Consider the following 16,857-nt stretch of genomic DNA (forward strand, 5'->3'; position numbering starts at 1 on the left):
CATTCACTCACCATTGCGTCCCCGACTCCCGGCACACCGCCTGGAACAGACCCGGGCTCAGAAAACACTTGTTCACTGAATTCCCTAATGAGCTTCAGAGTGAGACAGTCCATGAGTGTACAAAGCACGGGGGGACCGTGACTGAGTTTGGGAGGCAGATGCACTCCCTGCAAGCCAGATGTGAAATGGGCACCTGCCCCACTGAACACAAGATGGTGTGTGCCCACTTGGACCAGGGTGAGATGTCCTCTCTCTCCCTCTCTCTCTCTCTCTCTCTCTCTCTCTCTCTCACACACACACACACACACACACACACACCCTATCTAATGTAGGCGCCTATAGTAGGTGCTCAGTTAATGTGCATAGAGGAGTCTCATCATCTTCTGGCTTGGGCTGGGAGAGTCCACGGGCTGCGTGGCGGGACAGGCACAGACTGTCATCCTGCTTGATTTGAGCTCAGGAACAGCTGGTGCGGGTGCCTTTCTCTGCCTGAAGTGTAGGCGGTCAGCTCCCTGAGGGAAGCCAGAACAGCTGGCCTGCCTTGTGACCAGGGACTGGGGTGGGTCTGCATGCCTTCGTTTCCCCACCTCCTCCCAAATGTTCTTTGATTTTGGTGGTCCTTACACCCAACTTACCCACATCTGAAGGAAAGCTTCCCTCTTCCTTTTTAAAAGAAAAAGAAAAGGGCACTTACCCCCGCCTCCCCGCCTGCCCCACTGCAGAAAGGCCTGGTTGGTCTAATTGCAGGGCATTGTTTCTGTCCCCCTCCTGTAGGGATCCACAGTCAGGCTGTTCACACAGTGAGGACACGTGCCAGCCTAGCTCCTCTGACAAACACGGAGTGAGCCCCTTCTCGTGCCATGCCCTGGGCGGGGAGGTGGTCCAGATCCCCTCCCTGGGGAACCCACAGCCTGGTACGGAGGCTTCAGAAGTGAAGCCGGTCTAGCAGAGGAAACTTAGTCCGCAGCTTTATAATGAGTGACTCGGCATTGCTGGTCCCTTTCTGCATGTCCCCATAGCATTTTATACCACAGGCGGTTACAGCACTTTATCACACTGGGTTACACCAGGGAGTGCCCCTGTGTCTTAATTTCTAGCTCGGGCAGACATCAGTAATCGATGGTGGCACTCTCTGACTCTGAGCCCTGGCCTCGGGATCCTCAGCGCAGTGCTCCAGGACCGGTCCCCGGGGCTCGGTGTCCACAGGCTCAAAGTCTTTGTAAGCCCTGCATTCTGGTGAGTTCCTTGTGTGAGAGCTTGGGCCTCCTCAGGTTTCAGAATGGATGTCTGACCCTGGAAATGACACCGCTCTCAGCGTGCGTCGTGGCTCAGTAGGACTGCACGGCACGTTCTAGCCACAAGACTTCCCCTCTTGCTGGTGCCCGTGGCTGGCATTGTCCTATTGCACATGTCCACCTGGCTCCTGCCCTCTCTCCACTCACGTTTATCCCACCGTCGCTTCATCGGTGGGGGGGTGGGGGGGTGGGGCCGCCTTTGGCTACTTGTCTGTAATTTCTTTTTCCCTCACTCTTGTCTTGCCTGCTTATTTTCCTTAGCCCTTAGTATTTCTTGGCACATACGTATGATACACTTACCGACCTCTTCATTGCCCTCATTTACTGCAGTATATCCCCACCAACCGAAAATCGTTGTCGATCAAACAGATCTTGCATGGGCAAATAGCCAGCCAGCCAGTGGACCTGGGGTACCGCCTGCTGGTTGGGAAGGCGGGCTCATTAGTCCCTCTGACTGTTGTTCAAAAGCGAGTGTCTGTTGCCCTCTGGAAGAAGGGCGAGGCTATGTTCAGTGGCCTGAGGTCCTGGGGCCTCTGTTCTCACCAGGCCCGCCCTCCTTGTGGTCAGTGGGTTTGGTTTAGCCAGCAGTTAGTGAGTGCCTGTGGGCAGCAGGTGCAGAGGCCTGGGGTGGGGAGGGGGGATTCAGAGATGAGCACCTCACAGCAGCACCCCAAGACCCTGAGGTTCCCAGGCACCTCGAACTGACCATGGGGATACACTGTGCCGGGGCTCAGGGGGGCCCAGAGGAGGGAGTTGTTATTTCCAGCCAAGGAATTTGGGTAGGGGTTGGCATTGACGTGAGTGCTGTAGGCTGGGGAGGATTGCCTCAAGTGTTGGGGGCAAGGGGGTTGAGCCACCGCTGACCCCTTGTCCAGCTGCCTTGAAGTTGATACCATCTGTTGAGATTTTCACTTCCTGCCGAAGTGTTACTCATTACAGACCTGTCATTTCTTAACCTTCCTCCTCCCCAGTTTTTCAGCTGTGTCCTGAGCTGCCCTCCCCCGGTTTCCTGCTATAGAATACATTTTTGGTAATAGGGAGAAAAAAAAAAAAAAAAAAAAACCTTCCAGAGTTTCTTGCTCTCTAGATGAAATCTGGTCGTCAGTTGCAAACTCCCATAACGATGAGAAGTGACCAGTTCTTAACAAGATTTGTTTGCTTGTCCCATCTGTTTGTTGTCGTTGTTCCCAGGTGGGTGATCTGTATGATGGGAACGCTTCTGATGCTCAGACTCACGTGGTGACTGTGTTTTTAGAAATGCTATGCCTTTGGGGCACCTGGGTGGCTCAGTCAAACGTCTGCTTTCGGCTCGGGTCATGATCCCAGGGTCCTGGGATTGAGTCCCATGTCAGGCTCTCTGCTCAGAGAGCAGCCTGCTTCTCCCTCTGCCTGCCACTCTGCCTACTTGTGTCCTCTCTTTCTAATAAATAAATAAAATCTTTTAAAAAATGCTATGCCTTTAATAAAACGGGCTAAATACGCTCTTCCCGCTCTTACGTCACTGAACGTTGATGTGAGGATTAATTTACAGACCTGCTTGAGGAGGAAATGTGTTCTCCCCCTTCTACGATGTAGACCTTAGACTTACTTGAGTCTTTTCCCGCCGCATGCAAGGGTCCCCACACTCCTGACCCAGCGGAAGGAGTATATATCACTCTGTGGGCGCTTCTCCCTTGGTTCACAGAAATCCCTCCTCTCAGAGCCAAAAGTCACCTCTCAGTAACTTGTACCATTTGTTTCACCTGTAGCTTTGTTTTTGGAGGCGGGAGCTGGGGCGACAGAGGCCATAGTCCAGTCTTACCCAGCTCACTTCTCCACGTGGGTGGAGGCAGGCATCACTAATCAACCATGCACTCCCCCCCCCCCCCACCGCCCCCCCCGAGCCTAGGCCTGCCCTGAGCGTTTTCAGCACAGCACCCACCAGCCCTTCACTCCTCAGGCTGTCCGGTGTGCTTTTCTTCCAGAGACCGGAGGGAAAAAGAAAGTAAGAGCAAGGAAACAATGGTCAGATGGTGTTCCTGTTGGGTCCTCCCTCTCGCCTGGACCTAACTCAGGGCCATAGAGAAGGAGAAGGGGTGTGGGGTGAACCTGGGGGTAGGGAGGGTTTCCCCATTCCCGAGGACCTCCACGGTGAACCCCCACACCCAGATAGCTGTGGCTGTCTTCCATTATGGGTTCACTTCTGGTCTCTGCCAGCCGCCTGTGTGTGTGCCTCACAGAGCTGGTCTGAGTTGGGACCCTAAGCACGAGGCAGGCGTGTATATAGAACAGGTGCCATGCTCTGTCTCCTGTAGCTTAGGGGTGATGCCCACCTGCTTGCCCAGCCACCCAGCAGGGGGTTGGAGCTGAGGCCCAGCAGCAAGAGGCTGCTGGTGGATGTGGTTTGGGGACAGCAGTCATGGCTGCCACCGTGCAGTTGAGCATAGAGCACACATGCGGGACCCCAGCTCCCTGAGCAGGGAGGGGTTCTGCTGCATCTGGGACTGCGCTGGGGGGTCTGACTTCACTGCCCATGTTGGGACACATGAGGTAGGGGAGTGCCTTCTGCTGCTTCCTCTGCCTTGTTGCCTCCTTTCCCTGCTGCCAACCTGACCCTGATCCGTACTCACATGCCTGGATGGCACCTGCTCTTCTTTGTTCCACTGTAGCTCAGTGCCACCTCTTCCTGAAAGCCTTTCCGGATTAGCCTCTCCTGTTGTCCCTCAGGGCCGATGCCTCACCTTCCCCTCTGGCTAGCGGCTCTGTCCCCTGGGTCTGTCTTCCAGGCAGAGCCCAGCCCCATGCGCACACAGCCTGGGCACCCCCACTGCTTCCTGCAGGTTTGCAGAGCTTGTCTCCATATCGTAGATTTGGGGACAGAGGTCTTCTCTTTGTAACCCCACCGCGCACACACCCAGCACACCACCCGACACCCGTCAGGCACCCAGAGATACAGTGGTGTCCGTGAGAGCGATTGGCTGCCCGTCTGTTCTCCCTGCCCTGGGGAGGTGGATGTGTGGAAGCCTGGCTGACTTGGGAGTGTCGGTGCCTCGGGTCCTGCGACGCTCACTCGGTGGGGTGCTGGGATGGCCTGCCTTCCCTGCCTGCCTTTCCGGGCCCTCGCAGGTCCCAGCAGGCCGCCACGTGCAGCCGGAGGCTCCCGGGTACTCTCTGCCCCTCCTGTTCTGGCTTGTACCCTGGGAGCGAGGGAACTGCTGCGACACTGGCAGGAATGGGTGAGGGCTGCTGGGGTGTGTGCTGGGCCAGGGGAGAGCCACACCTCTCCCCCGAAGTTCTGTGGGCAGGCCCAGAGCAGCAGGCGCCCAGGAAGTCAGCCTAGGGCCCCCCACCTGCAAGTGATACAGGGGAGCAGTTTGGGTCCCTGGGACCAGGCAGCACTGGCCGCTCCTCTAGCCTTCCCCTGCACGCACGCTGCACTCCGGCCAACAGGTGGTGCTGGCTGTGAGCCCCACGCCCGCCCTCATCTACCCATCAACAGGAATGTCAACTCTTCCAAGAAGCCTGAAGAGAGGGATTCTCCAGTTGCTGGTCCACAGCTTTAAGAGCCCTCACTGCCATGAAGTGGGGTTCCTTGTGTCAATGCCAAGCACTGATGCTGATGTTCTTGCTGGGAGAAGAGCACAGGGCGTGAGCCACTCCAGGCAATGAGTCTGAGGACAGGACCCCCCCCCCCCCACCCCCTGCAGACCCTGCTGGAGCATGTTCCTGGGTGTAGGAGGCCCTCAGTAGACCCTGATGAATGGAAGTGAGCTCCTTGCTGTACTGGAGAGAGCTCTAGGACAGAGTCAGAGGAGACCTGGGTTTTCTAGAACCAGATGTGATGCTGCACCCCTGTGATTTTCCTCTCTGGGCCTCAGTTTTCCTGCTGTGTAGGTAATCTGGAAGGCTCTTTCAGATTTAAAAGCTAGTCTCACTAGCCCCCTGCTGGTGGCTGGGATCTGTTGGCAGGGCTGTGTGTCCATCTGCTGGTCCAGCTGGGACCCCTTGCCCCCTCCCCCTGCACCTGTGGTTCCTGTTCTTCCCTAGAACCCAACTTTGGCTGCTGGTGACAGGCTTGTATTTACCATGTAAAGTGGTTCCTGAAACACCATTTATGGGCGGAAATTCTTCTCAGAGGAGCTGAATGCAGTGCCCTCCCCATGCTTCTGGGGCTCCCCCACCACCGTTTTTGGTCCAGGGGCTCACAACAGGCACTTCCCAGCATCAGATAAGACCGCTGCTCCCACAGAGCCCCCCAGGCATCACACCAGCCCTAAAGGGAAGGTGACAGGCCTCTGCAGGGGCACTTGAGCATCCTCCAGCCCCCGTCCCTGTTGGGTTTCCCCTGGGTTCTTCCGGGCCGTGTGGGCATTTGCCCGGGTTCAGAGTTGGCAACCCTGAGTTAGTAACTTTGTAAAGATGTGCGTGCTCCTCCGTGCCAACACCCTGTCTCCTTCCCCACTTCCCCTCCCCCGGCTTTTGGAGGAGCCAGGCATCCCTTAGGGATGGTCCTGGTCCTGGAACAGATGAGGGTGTGGCTTGTCTGAGGTCACACTGCGAGTAGCTTTGCCTGCACACAGTGGTGATTGCGTTTCCAGGGGCTCCTTCCTACTGGTCTGCTCCTTGGTCCGCTCAGAGGAAATACTTGTTTTCCTTTCTGTGAATAAAGCATGGTCTTAGTTTTTGTGCACAGAGCCATGAGGAGAGGCAGCTGTGAACACGGGGGCAGGAGGTTTGCTCATGCCGCAGTAACCACGGATGGCCCAAGTCGGTAGCTTTAAATCACGGGTTACAGAGATGCAGTGTGGCCTGGTTAGTGGAAACCAGTGCTCTTGGGCTCGTGTGACTCAACTGGTTTCAGGCCCTGGGGACCCCAGGATTAATTGAAAGGAGTTAGAACAGATGGATTGAATCTATCAGCAGCCTTACGTGACAGCCTCTTAACATAAAAGTACTTCATTACTCATTCATTTTGCCAGGGCTCCCTGCCCCAGTCAGAGGGAATGCAGTAGGGGCCAGAGCCCCTCGTCCAGATGGAATCACAAGCACGTGGCCCCACGGGCCCAGGCTTTGAACAGGCGGCCGAGGGTAAATCATCAAACTTACATCTTCTCCCAGCAGCTCCATTAGAAACTCGTGCTCTCGGCGGTGATACCCCAGGAAGCAGGCTGGGGCACATGGTGTTGGAGTCAGGTCCCTATTGATCTCAGATGGGGTGACACTGTGGAGGGCAGGATTTTTCAGGGAGAGGGCAGCAGGCTATAAGTACCGTGAATCCCTACAGAAGGTATGAGGCCAGCATCACCAATACGGAGTGCTCCAGTTTGGGCCACGGGGCAGTTGGTGTGGCCCTGGGGAGAGCTCACCACCCAGAGTGCCGTTCCTGGCCGTCGCTCTGGACCCTGCCACCAAGCCCCATTACCAGCACTGTGCCGTGGTTCTCTCCGATTGGAAATCCCAGTGATTCTTTTCCTGACCGCCTCACGAGACTGGGGGGAGCAGGAAAGAGATGGGACCCTTGCTGCGGTCGGGTGTGTGTTTGGCAAGGCCAGGCTTTCAGGCAGTTTTTGTTTTTGACCGAGGAGTGTTGAAGGGCGTTAAGGAACCCCTCTCGGCTAGATCCAGGTGGGAGGTTTTGAGATGTGTCGTGTGGAGGACAGCTCATTGATGACATGAGCATAAACCATGTGGTGCGTGCAGAGGACCCCGGCACTACCCCAGCTCTGTGGGTCTGTGGTGCTCCGTGAGCATCTCAGCCTTGTGGAGTGCCAGAGGCGTGTCACCTGCATGAGCCCTCGCCAGTGCTGTGTACTTCCTAGCAGGCTCTTGCTGTGGGGTTTAGACATCTCTTCTCTTACGGGGCACTGGAATAGACCCTGGGAGCATTGGAATTCGGGTGATATCTTTCCTGTCAGAGTCACTTCTGTAATGTAGGAATTTTTAATGAGCCTTGTTTTGCTTTGTTTTCTCCTAGAATGATCATATTTGGGAATTAACAATGGAAAAGTACCCAGACCAGCGTTGCAAACTCAAACATGAGATGTTTTAACTTTTGTTAACATCTGCAGGCTGGTGAATCTTAAGGCATAAATATGGCTGCTGATTTTGCCAGGGTTCCAGGCGAAGAGAGTTGAGTTACTTCCAACACGGTGGTGGAGCAAAGCGGGTGGTTTTCAGGACTTGATTCCCCTGTTAGTGTGAGAGAGACAGGACACCTCTTCCAAAAAAAAAAAAAAAAAAGGTTTTTCTCTTTAAGAAGGCTCCATGCTGGGTGTGGAGCCTGACGTGGGGCTTAATTAAACTCACAACCCTGAGATCGAGACCTGAGCTGAGATCAAGAGTCGGACGCTTAATGGACTGAGCCAGCCAGGCACCCCCTTTTTTTAAAATCTTAATATAAATTTTGAGGAATCTTTTCTGATCAGTCTGATTTTGTTAGCTGTCATTGTAGCAGCTTTTTACTGCCTCTGAGTGGGGTGCTGAGTGACAAGGCAAAATGTGAGAGGACCACGGATGTGGGCAAATGAAGCGTTTAGAGTTCAGAGGAAAGAAAATGGTATGTGATTCGGGGCATCAAAGGTAGCTGCATGGAGGAGGTGATGTTTTCTATGAGCTTTGGAGGATGAATAGGATTCTAACTGGGAGGAGTGCAGGCTAGGGTGGTGGGGGGAAGAAGGTGTGCCCCAGTGGGAACTGCAGAGTGCGTATAGTACAGTGTAACCCTAGGCTTGACTTGTTGGCCCCATTTAGCAGTTCAGACATCTCTGGGCTTTCTCCTCCTGTGGGACTCCTGAGCATTCTGCATAGCCCAGCTCAGATGCTGCCTCCAGGAAGCCTTCCCAGACTTGCCTGGGCAGAGTTTGGCTGTGCTCCTTGTGTTGTGCTGCTCTGACCCCCGCCCTCTGTGCTATGATTTTCTACCCCCCCCCCCCCACCTTTCCATTCAGACTGAGAGTTCTCAGCTCACAGCATGGTGCTCAGCATGTGTCTTCTGAATATCTGAACAGCAGACGGAAAGGTGGGCAGGGTGTACACTCAAAGCCGATACCACGCGTGTTTCTGATTTTCAGTATTGACTCTGAGAACATGGCTAGGTCCACAACAAGGCTCTTTGTTTCTTTGGCTGTGTGGAAGGCACATTTCTCTGTTCGGACCATCCTGACCTCCTCGGTAACCTTCTGGATGCCTCTGCTGGGTGATTATCTTAACTTTTCGGGGATTTCCCCTCATTTACTCGGCATCAGCTCCTATCCAAACCCCTATGGAGGGTCACTCGTGGGCCCAAAAACTTGACCTTTAGCAACACTTGTTTTGTCTTCCCAGCACAGTATCAAGCCACAAAATTGAGTTTCATTTGGAGGGGAGAAAAAGAATTCATTCAGTGTCTTCATGACATCCGTGTTCTTAATCCAATAGTCGCAGCACGCGCGCGTACACACACACACGTTTCCACCCTGCAACTTCTCTAGGACCTTGCATTTCTTCCACGGGGGGAGAAAATGACCTTTCTGTTTGAGCAGGCACAGAGGTCCAGCTGGGCCCTGGCAGGATGGTGAGCCTCTTCAGTGCGGCTTCTACATTGCCCCCTGGCAGTGGATGGAACTTTTCTGGGAGCTCTGAGCCTCGCTCTTCAAGGGCCTGGGGCTCTGGAGCCCACCCCGCCCCCCAGGGCCTCCCTGTAAGTCGGCCCTGCCCCCACTCCTCGTCCGGGGTCGCCTGGGTCCTGCTGGCTGGCATCTGCTTTTCCCAGCTGGTGGGAGATGCCAGAGTGCACTTCAATTTGGGAGCAGGGGGGTGGTGTTTTAAAAAATGGTAAGGCAGTTGATTTTCCTCTTGGATACATGGTGAATTGTCTCAAAGGAAAAGATAATTTTCATGAGCCTGTCATTTCGTAGCTCAGTCGCTGGCAGACGCATGCTGCACGAGAAGCCGTGCCGCAGGGTTCGAATAGCATCATTTAAGGTGGTATGAGCACCACAGGATTGGTAGAAAATGTTGGCAAATCTTGCCCTTGTCCTGGTGGCCCTAGGAAAGAATGTGCTGTCATTGTGGTAGATGCTTTTTGAGAGTTTCTCTTTCTTTACTAACATGTCTTCGGTACGGTACATGCAATTGTGTATCCGTGTCTTAAGCATCTTTTGTAGTCTGATGAATCAGGAAGAGTGCTGGGTCTCTGAGGACCTAACCAGCTCCCAGGACCCGTTTGAAGCCACAGTGTTGAGGTGCTTCTCCTCTATCACATGCCTCATCATACTTTCATTTGTATTTTGAGGTGTTGGGGGGGTGTTTTAGGCCATCCTTTTAATGTACTGCTGTTGACAGTTGTACTGTGAGGTAGACCGTTTACTGAGTTTGGGGTACATGCACTTATGCCCAGGGGTAAGTGTGTAGGGCATTTTAAGGGGCCTGAGCTGAGTCCCCTGTTCCTAAACCAAGAGAGGAGGTCCTGGGAGAAAGCACGGGCTCATTTTGGTTCTTTCAGGACATTCAGCTGCCATGGTCGGGTGGGTACACTCTCTGTAAGTCCTGAATGGGGACTGGCCAGATTGGAATTGGGGGGCCCACCTCCCACAGGGACCTAACAATTAAACGGAGTGACTGGACAGAATGCTGAAATTGAGCTTCATTTACAAGCCCTGGGAGTTGAGGGGGTCACATCAAGTCCCTGCTGGGGTCCCTTCCGGGTCTCTCCCAGCCCCTGCTGTGCTGCCTCGGGCCTCTGACTCCCCCTCACTGTGTCCTCTTGCCTCTAGCCAGGCAGCGCTGTCCACAGGGCAGCGACAGAGCCTTCTAGATCTTTTCCTCCCGAGACTTTGCTGATGGCCGCTAAGTGCAGACGTTCGGGAAACCTTGAACGTTCCCTGAGAGGAGTGAGGATGGAGGGGGTTTGAGGAGGAGGGCTGGGGACGGGAGGGGAGCCGAGGGTGTAGCCTGGCCTGTGGCTCCAGCGCACATTGCGGCCCAGGTTTCGGAGACCAGCAGGACAAGCGTTTGGCGTCCCCGGTGGTGAAGCCATGCTCCTGGGTCCACAGTGGCCACCGGCTAAGTTGTAATCAAGTGTGAGGTGTGCGAGTAACCCGGCGCCTCTGGAATCTGCTCATCAGCACCTTCTGTCATCCTTCCTGTCACTGGCAGCGTTCCATGACCCGTGAGGCCCCAAGTGGGGCTCCCCTCCGGTGTCCTGTGTTTTCCCTCCCCCCTGAATACTTGTGTACTTGTCAGAAGAGGATTCGAATAGGAAGGGAGCTTTCTCCTTCCACTCAGCTCCCTGGTTCTGTTCTCAGAACTTCTCCCCAGCCATGACCTCTAGAGCCAGGCCACACGGGCCCTGTGTCGTCGCCCTTGGGATGCAGCTGAAATCACGAAGCTGGGAATCCGACGGGGGCGGAGGGGAGGGGCAACCCTCCAGGCTTGTTGACACCACATGCGAAAACACAGATGCGCAGCCCCTGGCACCCACCAACTGGGGCGACAGACGCTCCCGGCAGACTGTCCTGGCCGGCCCCTTCCCTCCCCCAGCATGTAGGGCTGATGGCCTGGGAGGAACTTCGGAATTCTGATAAGATCCCAGCTTCTGGATTTGCAGCCAGGCTGGTTTCAGGTGGGCTCTCTCCCCTTTTTTACATCACAGAGCACTTTCCAGCCCTCGGCCGGCCAGCCGCTGAGAATCCTATATGCCCACCCCCCTCTCATCTGTTCTTGGGAATCTTAGGTTGTTTACAGCAGTTACCAATGGGAACCTTCCAGGATGCGATTGGTGTGGCTTCGTTTATGAAAAGGAACATCTGGGGCTTCCCCAGCATCTTTTGTTAGGATCCGGTAACCCACTCAGAGGAGGGGATCAAAATCTCCCCTGGACCTCCAGATTTAACCCTTTGTCTTTCCTGCTCTCTCCAGAGGGTGAGGGTTCTGCCTCTTCCCTCCTGCCCATCAGGTCACAAGGATGTGCTGACAAGACCAAGGTTGCGTGGAGGCTCGTGTGTGCCCTTGTCCCTCATCCTTGCCTCAGCGCGTGACAGTGGCCTTGCTTTTTGCTCTTTGCAAAGGCCTGGGTTGGCACCGGGAGGGCTTGCTGGCAAATTTGAGGGCTGCTCAGAGCACACCCCTGGGCTTGTGTTTTCCTTCCTGGCTCTGTCCCACCCCACACAGCCGGCCAGGGTGTGACCAGGTGCCTGCCGAGCCGGCCGGTGTCAGCTGCGGCCTGCACAGTGGCTTTCTGTTCTGAGTCCCGGGCGGGAGGGTCTCCTCGTCAGCAACCACCTCACGTCCCCACTAGATGGAGGGCCTGGCCTGTCGCCTTGGAGGCCCTGCCACCGCGAGGGGACTGACTGTCATGTCAGGGGCATGACAGCTGCTAGGCACATGTGGCTCTCTGGGTCCTCGTGCGGCTGGTGTGACCAAGGACGTGAAATTTTAATGAAATTTGAAAACTGATGTTTGATTCAGGCATCGGAAAACTTTTAACTGTGTTGGGGACAACTGGGGGGTGTGAAGCTACTTTGTGCAGATCGAGTGTTTCCGATGAAAATTTCGCATCTGGGTTGAGATGGGCCCTGGGTATAATCCCCTCACTGGATCCCAAAGACCTTAGCCTGAGAAGAGAATGTAAAATATCTCCTTCATGATTTTATGTTAGTTATGTGGCGAAATGATGGTATTTTGGATATGTTGGCTTAACAGATTATTCGAGTATTTTCATACACACACACCTTTTTTTCCTTACCTTTTTTAGGGTGGCTACTAGAACATTTGAAATTAATATATGTCTCGCACTGTATTTCTACTGGATGGCTCTGAGACCTTGGAGCCTGCTTCTGCTGAAAACATGCTTGGTGGTTCTCTAGGGAGATGGTTAATGTCTCAGGAATGCTTTGGGCCACAGGATTAGATCTTAGACCCACGGTGGGTTTTTTTTATTTTTTTTGAAAGGAACAAATTTTAAAAATCATCTGTTCATAAAATACTACTTGATTGCACAAGGGATACATTTCTTGTGGGAAAATTAAAAGTAAAACACCCTGTTTTGGGAGAAGAATACGTGGATTTTCTAGCAATAGTTTCTAGCAGTGTTTCCAACGACATTTGCTGAGATCATCATGAGTATAAAAATGCCACCTCGTATTTTTGTATGAGCTCTTCGAGATGATTCCACGTTCTGTGTCTCCTCTATAAGTGTGAGCAGTCCCATCATAGTGCCGGTGCTCCAGACCCTTGGACAGTGAGAGAGGGAAACTAGCCCAGACTTCAAAAGGGGCTATAGCTGGTTGGACAGTAATAACAAGTAAATCTTCCAGAAGGTGGGCTGAGCACTTGAGTTTAGTGTTGAGGCAGAATAGCGACTCCGTGACCAAATGGGCTTAATCTGGCCTGGAGTCTTTCCTTTTGCTGGATGAACGAGCTGGAAAGTGGATTTTGCTGATTGTACTCTTCATGTGTGTTTTGCCCCAGGGCGAGACTGTGGAATCCTTTGGCAAGAGCATTCGGTTGAGAGACTGTTTTGTATGTGTGTTGACTTTTTTCGGGCCCCGAAGGAGGGCTGAGGTGCTCTACAGCTCACACTTGTGTCTAGCACAGGTATTTGCTAACGAAGAGTGTTTGAGAAAACATGAGCATCTCATGTGGTGACCTGCGACCCCCGATAATGAAAACGTTCGCCGGCATGGAGTGGAGAGGGGTCCGGTGTGTTTGGGTCTGCCTCCACTCCTTCCCCCACCCCATCCCCAAGCTGGTGTAGACAGGAGCCATAGACAGACACTGAGGGGGAGGATGAAATCGTTGTATATATCTTTTGAAGGTGCTGGCCTCTCCGGGCACGCTTGCCAAGGCTACCACTCTGAGCTGACGATTTGGATATCGTTCTGGGGTGTTCCCCTGGGCCCTGTGGGGTTAGAGGATTGTGTGATTGTCCCTGTTTTCTTCATCAGCGCTAGTTGGCAGTATATAGACTACAGAGATCCTCGTGTTCACGTTGTGCACTAGAGTGACACTGGAAAAAAGCTGTCTCACTGGAAACATTTTTAAAAAGGCGTAAGAGAGGGGCGCCTGGGTGGCTCAGTCATTAAGCATCTGCCTTCAGCTCAGGTCATGATCTCAAGGTCCTGGGATACAGCCCCACGTCAGGCTCGATCAGCGGGGAGTCTGCTGGTCCCTCTCCTTCTGCCCCTCTGCCCTGCTCGTGCTCTCTCTCGCTCTCTCAAACAAACAATCTTTTTAAAAAAGGCATAAGAGGAGCTTCGTTGGTGAAGAGTTTCTGTAGTGACCACTTTTGGAAGAACTTCTGTAGTGACCACTTTTGTAATATGTTAAGCCTGAGAATACTTAACAAAAACCTACGCCCTTAGACTTGTCTCGGTAAAAATGAGACTTTATCTTCTGATTGGTGAAAAACAAGGCACATCAGGGCAGGGAAGAAGACCTGTCCCGAGAAGTGTTCTGGGAAACGGTGCATCGGGGCCAGCACACTCCGCTGGGGGAGCTTGTTAAAGACCCCAGACACGGCGGGGGGGGGGGGGGGGCATGACTGATGGCTGGTGCCTGGGCCTTCTTTCAAAGCCCCTTGGTGTGAGGGCCAGAAGGCGGCTCATTTCCTCGGGCTGCCTCTAACGGGTGCAGATTAGCTGTGATTTATCCCCTCTCCCGGGGAAGCCGCTGCTGTAAATGAGAGAAGTCTCCTCATTTACAGCTTGTACCAAAGACGTGTTGAATGCTAGGATCCTGAATCATCAGGTTATAAAGACTCCGTAGCTTATCTCTCATCTTTACTCTGTATTTTTTTTTAATTGCACCAGCAAACCGTACAATAAAAATAAAGACCTGTCTTAGAAAGAAACTTACACCTAAGCCTCTATCCGACCCTGCAGAAGATCTTCTTTTTCCCAAGGTCTCTGTGCATCTGCAGGCATGATTTTTATTTGTTCATGATCAAGGCAGAAGTATAATTAACTTGGACTTTCCACGTTTATTTGTATCCTAAATATTCCTTCCTATTATAAAGGATCTTCATACTTAGCACTTAATGGCTGCACGCACGTTCATCCAGTGACTTGATAAACTGTAATTTTCTTAGTCATTCTTTAATTTTGTTTCCTGTTCTTAACGGTATCTTTCCCCCTTTGTTTCTGTAGGAAGTTCTCCAGCAGCTGATCGTAATGAATTTGCCCAATGTCTTGATGATTGGCAAAGACCCACTGTCTGGTGAGTGGAAGCTGCCCCCCCGTGGTGCCCGGGGCAGCGCCGTGGGCCCTGAGCAGCTGCCGGACGCACAGCTCTGGCGGCCAGCTCTGGGCCAGCACGTGAAAACACGTGATCGTTCCGGCGAGCTTTTTGAGGGATGGTTTATTACCCCGAGGCAGGAAGCCAAGCGTGCCTTTTTTTCACCTTAAGAATGAATCCTCCCAACCCCTCCTTTGCAAGTGCAGAGGCAGGCGAGGCCACCGCTTCCTCGGGCTTAGGGACCCAAGTCGTGTGGTGGACTTGCTGGGGGTCTCTCCTTAGTGAGCGTGGAACCCACACCATCATGGGATGTGGGAGCTATCGGCAAGAATGTCAGAATCTTTTGAGGGAACTAATGTTCCTTCCGCAGGGATCTCGCCACGCTTTCGTTCACCCCGTGCTGGATCTCTCCAGCATGTCCCGTCTTGTATCTGTTTGCACGCCTCCCGCCGGTCTCTGGCGCCCACGTGGGCAAGGTTTCTAAGTCCTAGGCTGGGACACTCGGTGTGACTTTGAAGGACTGAAAGAAATGTCCTCCTGGACACCTTCCAGAAAATCAGAGCGTTGCTCATACCTGCCAACTAACTCATCAGGTGAGTTGAAGAGGGTGGTGGATTTCTTCCCTGCCACATCTGTGTGCCTTGACCCGCACGCATGGCTCGTGGATGTCGGCGTGCATACCCCGGGGACAGCGTACTCGCCGGCTGGGACTTGTGCCGCCGGAGACCTGGTTGGCGTCAGTCTCTGGCCTCCTAGAATGGGTTAGGGTCCAGGAGTGCAGGAAGGACCCCACACAGTGGTGGCTTTTACAGAAAGGACTGAAGCTTTCCCCTGTGGCATCTCCTCACCCCCTTCCCACTGGCATCTGGCCGCCCTTGCCCCTGTTCATATGAGAGTAGCTAGTGTTGCCTCAGGACTGAAGGAGGAGAGCCCTGAGTGACCGGCCCAGGACAGTTCTCACGGAGAAGTGGTATCTGAGTGCTGTGGTCCCCAAGAGCTGCAGTAGCATCTGGAGCCACCGGGTCAGGGGCAGCGGGTGTCCTCTGGGGGCCCCGCGGGCTGGCGTGTCTGCCTTTTCTCCGTGTGAGCCGAAAGGAAGAGGTTTCTCAGGCCTCCCCTTAGTCTCTAGCATACCTGGCCGTGAGCACCCACGCCTTGCACAGCCATGGCTTTGCAGAGGCCGCGCAGGCCCACCTGGTGGCTCCTGGTGGTGAATGCCCTCCCCCCGCTTGGTGCGCTAGTAACGAGGGGAGCTTTTGGTTCGCCTTGCCCCTGGCTCTGCCTTCAGGCCATTTGTCGTCTGGCTTTATTTCAGGGTTCCCCCTCCCCGCCAGGTAGAGGATGCCAGATGCAGCCCATCCCAGCCACAGCCCTGGGCCCCAAGGGCAGTTGGCACTCTCGCGTTTCCGTAGTAACGTCAGGAAAGTGGGGGTCTGCTTTGCTGAGCAGATTTGTGCTGATTTATTCAGGGGCTGGTTTTATAGGGGTGGGGAGAGATGCCTGTGGGAGGTTGGTGGTTCAAGCTTACTTAGTTCTGCTCCTCTGTCTGCTCTGGAGACAGCCAGAGGTGTAAGGTGAGGAGCAGGCAAGGAGGATGCTCCCTCCTTGAGCCCTTGGTAAGCCCGCCACGTGCTGGGCACCGTGTATGTGTTAAAACATGGGAATGGGATCGTGCTTCTGGGGTGCAGCTGTGCCATCCCATTTATAGATGAGAAGACAGAGGCTCGTAGGGTTTAAGTGACAAGCCCTTGGTCCTGTAGCCGGTAAGCAGACCCCCGGAGCCTGAGCTCCCCATCGGTATCACATGCAGATGTGTCAGGTTGGGCCAGTATTTGACCATTTTGACCTACAGACATGGTGGTGGCGTATGGTCCAGTCTAACATCAAACACATCCACTCCCCCATCCAGCCGCCCTGTCACACTGTCGTGCTGTGTAGCTTGCCCACCCTCCTTCTGGTGGTGTCCCTTCTCTTCCCTGTCAGTGTCCCCCCCCCCTTCCTGCTGCCGTCTGGAAGCCTGTCCTCCGGAGGCCCCTTCACCAACTACCTCCATACCCCAGGACCCTGGCTCCAGCCTCCCCCTCAGCAGTGTCTCTGTCCCAGCCTCTGCACCACACGGGGCCAAGAGAGGTCCATATGCAGAGGACACAGGTCCCCACTTTAGGTCTGTTGATGAGCAGAAGCATCTGCAAGGACTGGACACTGACTTGTTTTTGAAATTGCTTTATTGAGATAGTTTCATACCATAAAATTCACCCATCCTCAGTATACAACGTAGTGATTTTTTTTTTTTTTGTCACAAAGGTATAGAATTGTGCAACCTTCACCACAATTCAGGTTTAGAACATTGTGGAGGAGCTGCTTTTGAGGC

General features: G+C 53.8%; 1 protein-coding gene across 3 annotated transcripts in view; it reads left to right on the forward strand.

The window, feature by feature from the left end:
• The window catches only part of CCDC88C (coiled-coil domain containing 88C), a 125,303-nt gene that overhangs the window by 36,384 nt on the left and 72,062 nt on the right, over positions 1–16,857 (forward strand). For all 3 annotated transcript variants that reach the window (XM_027569471.2, XM_027569470.2, XM_027569472.1), the window contains one exon: positions 14,399–14,468. In XM_027569471.2, coding sequence (XP_027425272.1) covers positions 14,399–14,468 — 70 coding nt within the window. The remainder of the gene's footprint in view (positions 1–14,398; positions 14,469–16,857) is intronic.

The sequence above is a fragment of the Zalophus californianus genome, chromosome 6 (genome assembly GCF_009762305.2).
Source record: "Zalophus californianus isolate mZalCal1 chromosome 6, mZalCal1.pri.v2, whole genome shotgun sequence".
Classification (NCBI taxonomy): domain Eukaryota; kingdom Metazoa; phylum Chordata; class Mammalia; order Carnivora; family Otariidae; genus Zalophus; species Zalophus californianus.